This window comes from Myotis lucifugus, unplaced genomic scaffold, assembly GCF_000147115.1.
Source record: "Myotis lucifugus unplaced genomic scaffold, Myoluc2.0 scaffold_521, whole genome shotgun sequence".
NCBI lineage: Eukaryota > Metazoa > Chordata > Mammalia > Chiroptera > Vespertilionidae > Myotis > Myotis lucifugus.
In genome coordinates, this window is record NW_005871569.1 from 55213 (window position 1) to 59712 (window position 4500).

The following is a 4500-nucleotide window of genomic DNA, read 5'->3' on the forward strand; positions in this document are numbered from 1 at the left end:
CTCTATTTTATATTTTGTGTCCCTATCGTCTAACAAAGAATTGAATTGTGCCTTGGCTGGTTGCTCAGTGGTTAGAGCATTGGCCCATGAACTGAAGGTTGTGGGTTCCATTCCCAGTCAAGGGAACATACCTCGGTTACAGGCTCCAAATATGTTTTTGTTGATTTTTTTAGAGAGAGAGAGAAAGGGAAAAGGATAGAGATAGAAACACCGATGTGAGAAAAACATCCATTGGCTGCCTCCTGCACGCTCCCCACTGGAGATCGAGCCCAAACCGGGCCATGTGCCCTGACTGGGAATCAAACCGATGACCTCCTGGTTTATGGGTCGACGCTCAACCACTGAGCCACACGGGCGGAGCAGCTCCCTCTGCTCTCACGGCTGTTGCTGAGGCTGCCGTCCTCCAGGCCAAGCCCAGCACTGCCCTTCAGTGTCCATGCGCCCAGCAGTCTCCCTGGGGACCCAGCCGTGGCCCCTCGCCGGGAGGAACCCTGTCCAGCCGCTGGGCGCTCCTCCCGACCCTGCAGCATGGGCATAGTCTGGGCCAAATAGGGGCCGGGCTCTCCACCATGTCCAGGCCCGAGAATGTCAGCCCGCTTGTCTCTCAGCCAGCTGTTTGCCCATAACCCAATGCCAATGCCCATCCGTCCTCTCTGAGCCCAAAAAGAATTGAGGAAAAAAGGCTTCATATGTTTCTCAGGGAGGAGACTATACCCAGAGCAGCAAGAAGAAAACAGAAAGCGACTCCACAATGAGTGACCCGCCAGAGGCCCCGCACCGGGAGGGTCCGATGCAAGTGTTTGGCGCAGAGTTTGGGGAGGTGCTCTCCGGGGGCCGCGACTCTGTCTCTGTGAGGACTCAACTGTTGGTGACCCGGGCTGAGTAGACTACTCCGAACCGGGGGCAGCCACTGCCTCAGACCTCATATTTCCTGCCAGTTTGGCAATTCTCCTCTTGACGGAGGTCAGGAGGTGGCGTCAGCTGGCAGATGGGCTGCCCTAGAGTATCCAAGACAGGCCCTCACCCTCCTGGGGCAGCCGCGGTGGACAGAGGGCTGCCCGTGGCTGAGCCTGGGCCTCACGCAGGACACCGGGCCCCAGAGACTATTCCAGCAACAGGAAACTGGCTCGGCATCAGTTCCGCTGATTTCTGTGGGTCAAACGCCGCAGAACCCACCCAGATTCTTGGGGGGCCCGCTCCAGAGCCTCCGGCTAACCTACCAGCCGGCACCCTGACCCACCCCTCCCTCTCCTCCAGCTGCTGGGCTCGGGCGCTCAGAACACCCCACGCCGCCCTGCCGCCCCGCAGCCTGAGCCCTCAGGGGCAGGTTAAGTTCACACTCAGTGGGGAGGTGGGGGTGAGTCAGCCCTGGAGCCGCAGGAAAGCCAGGCGCGGTGCGTGCTCAGCCGGGAGGGGCCACACCCGCGCGGGGAGAGGGCGCCCCCTGGGGGCTCCCCGGCGCTGCGCACGGGCCTGGAGCCCGGGATGGGGCCCTGCACAGCCGTGGTCGCAAGCCTTTCGCGGGCTCAGGGGCCAGCGTGCCTCCTGGACCCCGTCCTGGGATGACCGCAGCGTCAGGAAGGCCTGGCTGCGGGCCGACGTGCACAGCGCCCAGGGACAGCGTGTCTGGCGCTGGGGCCGCCGCCCGCACCTGCCCGCAGCCCCTGCGCCTGGCGCTCCCGGCCTGCGGGCCTGTGGCCAGGGGAGCGGGCCGGAGCCGGAGGCTCCCCACGGCCCCCAACTCGTAGCAGCGGCGCTTGAGCCGGAGGCCGCTGTGCCCATATTGCAAAGGAGGCGCCACTTTGTATGTCCTGGGCAGTTAGCGTAGGTCACCTTGCTGCAGGAAAGGGCTTTTCCGGCCCCGCCCCTGCCTCCGCCTGGAGGAAACCCCACCGAGGCAGGCTGGTGGGGGCGGGGGGGGGGGGGGGGGGGGGGGACTGGAATGTGGGCCCGGTTGCTCATAAGCCCAGGACACGCTGCATGGTGACCCAGGTGCACCCTGGCGGCCACACACACCATCGGGACAGGAAACCGCTGGCTGTCCATCTAGGGACTGCCAAGCTTCCAGCGCCCTCTCCCGCGCCCGTGCGGGCCTGGCCTGGCTTGAGGCCCCGATGAAAGGTTGGCATGGAGCTCCGGGCAAACCCCCGCTCCTGTGCTGAGCTGCCACCCGGCTCCCCTCGCAGACCCTCGGGTGGGGCAGCGCCACTCCCCCATCCTCGGCTCAGGTGAGGCTGCAGAGCCGCCCGCGGGCCGCCGAGAGGCAACGCTGCTCACACAGCAGTTCCCTGCGCACAGGGTGCAGCCGCGACCCCTGCTCACACACAGGCCTGGCAAGACAGACTAGATCGCCCGGGGCTTTCGGTGCAGAGTGAAGATGGGTAAATAGAGAAACTAAAGGTCCGTGTTCGGCAAGGAGAGAATGTCCCGTGGACATTCCCAGGAATGGAACATAAATGCAGCAGATGGACAGGCTGGAGATGGGGCCTCTGGGACGCAGCCCTGTGGAGGGATGAGAAAGAATCAGCTGGCCTGCTCCCCGCTCACAGACCCGGGCGGAGGCTGGCCTTCCGCTCCCTTCCCCTCTCCAAGAAAATAGACTGAGGTACCTTGCTACTGACTTCGCCTGAACCTGTGGCTAAGGGAGGATTGTGGATGCCAAAGCAGGTGCGCGCAGGGACTTACCCCCCTCCTCGGCTTGGGCAGGAGCCTGAGACCTGGAGGGGGTAGGGGGGATCACGGAGGGAGACAGAAAACCTGGGAATGAACCTGGAAACTAAGATGTCAAAATGGACAAAAAACGAAAGCTGGGAAGCGCAGCCAACATCAGCACAGAGGGGATCATGGCAGAGGAAGTGGAAGCAACAGAACAACCCGAAAGAGACTTCAGTGCCCCAGACAGATGGTCGTGCATATGTTCACTTAGAAAATGAGCGGCTTTGAAATAAAAATCAGCAGCAAGGTGCCATCACAAAACGACAAGACAAAAATACAGTTCAATACATGGTTTGGGTAAAACATCTAATATAATCCCCCCAAAAATCTGAATATTTTCTAATATCTGAAAAGAGGAAGATGTTTAAGCTGGCTAGAAGAAGAAAATGGTCCAACAAGATCAAAGGAGTAGACCAGGGGTCCTCAAACTACGGCCCGTGGGCCACATGCAAATACAAATATTGAATTTGTTCCCGTTTTGTTTTTTTACTTCAAAATAAGATATGTGCAGTGTGCATAGGAATTTGTTCATAGTTTCTTTTTTAACTATAGTCCGGCCCTCCAACGGTCTGAGGGACAGTGAACTGGCCCCCTGTTTAAAAAGTTTGAGGACCCCTGGAGTAGACTAATAGATTTAACCACATTGAAAAAAATTCTATAGTTAATAGAAAAACGTAAAAGGCAAAAAATAAATTAGGAAACATGGACCACTTTGCCTGGTGTGACCTCAGGCAGGTCCCTGAGCTCCCTGTCCTCCCCCGCATTTCCCCCCTGACGGAGCCACCATCGCTCCTGCCTGGCGGTGGGCTGTAACTCGCTGAGTTGGTACATGGAGAGCTCTTAGCACAGTAACCAGCAAGGAGAAAGCGCGCAATAGCTACTTCCATTCTATATTGATGTTCAGACACAACAGGGTAAGCATAACCAGTTAATAACGATAGTGAAAATTCAACCTCACTAATAAAAAAGGAAAAGGAAAAGACATTTTTATTTTTACCGCTGTAGTCGGTAAAGACCGTTAAAATGACCATAGATAATTGTTTTCTAACTCGGGTCTCCACGCAGACACTGTGCTGGGCAACCGAGGGCTCTGTGCCATGTTGCGGGGAAGAAAACCACACATGTGGTCACCCCGAGTCTTGCAGAGGCTCTGTGCCGCCCTCATGAGGGAGTCGCTATCAAAACGGAAAGCGGCCGGCGCTGCCTCCGAGTGGGGGATGGGCAGCCTGGAGCGCGTGGGGGGTGGAAGGGGTCAGCCGCTGTGCCAAACAGCGCGGGTCCTCGAGGCATGACACACGGACCTGCCGGGGGCCCAGCAGCCCTCGGCTGTGTCACCCAAGCAATTGGAAGCCCAGCCCGGAAGACACGTTTCACACTCGTGTTCACAGCAACACCAGTCACAGGAGCCAGGGGTGGACGTGACCCCTGTGTCCGAGACAGTTGACTGGATAAGCAGGATGCGGCTCAGTGCCCACGCAACGTGGCTCGGCCTCCAGGACAGGATTCTACCACCTGCTGCACGCGGACGGGGCTCGGGGCACCAGCTGGGTGCAATAAGCCGGACACAGAAGACAACGCAGAGAGGCCACTTAGAGGAGGTGCCCGTTCAGACGGGAGCAGGCGGCGGGGGCCAAGGAGGCCGCTGCTGCTGGCGGGACAGCGCGGTGGGAAGCTCAGAGCTGCTGCGCAGCGGGTGGCAACGCTGTTGAACGCTACGATTTACGCTGTGTGATTTTAACACATTTTTTAATTTTAAGGTTTGCTTTAATATTTGAAATTATTTTT

The 4500-nt window shown here is 58.4% G+C and overlaps 1 protein-coding gene across 1 annotated transcript in view; it reads left to right on the forward strand.

Annotated features, from left to right (window-relative positions):
- The first annotated feature begins 751 nt into the window (after positions 1–751).
- Positions 752–4500, forward strand: part of FLOT1 (flotillin 1) — a 98043-nt gene continuing 94294 nt past the window's right edge. Inside the window, exon 1 of the mRNA XM_006103933.3 lies at positions 752–850. Within this exon, the coding sequence (XP_006103995.3) occupies positions 752–850 (99 nt within the window). The remainder of the gene's footprint in view (positions 851–4500) is intronic.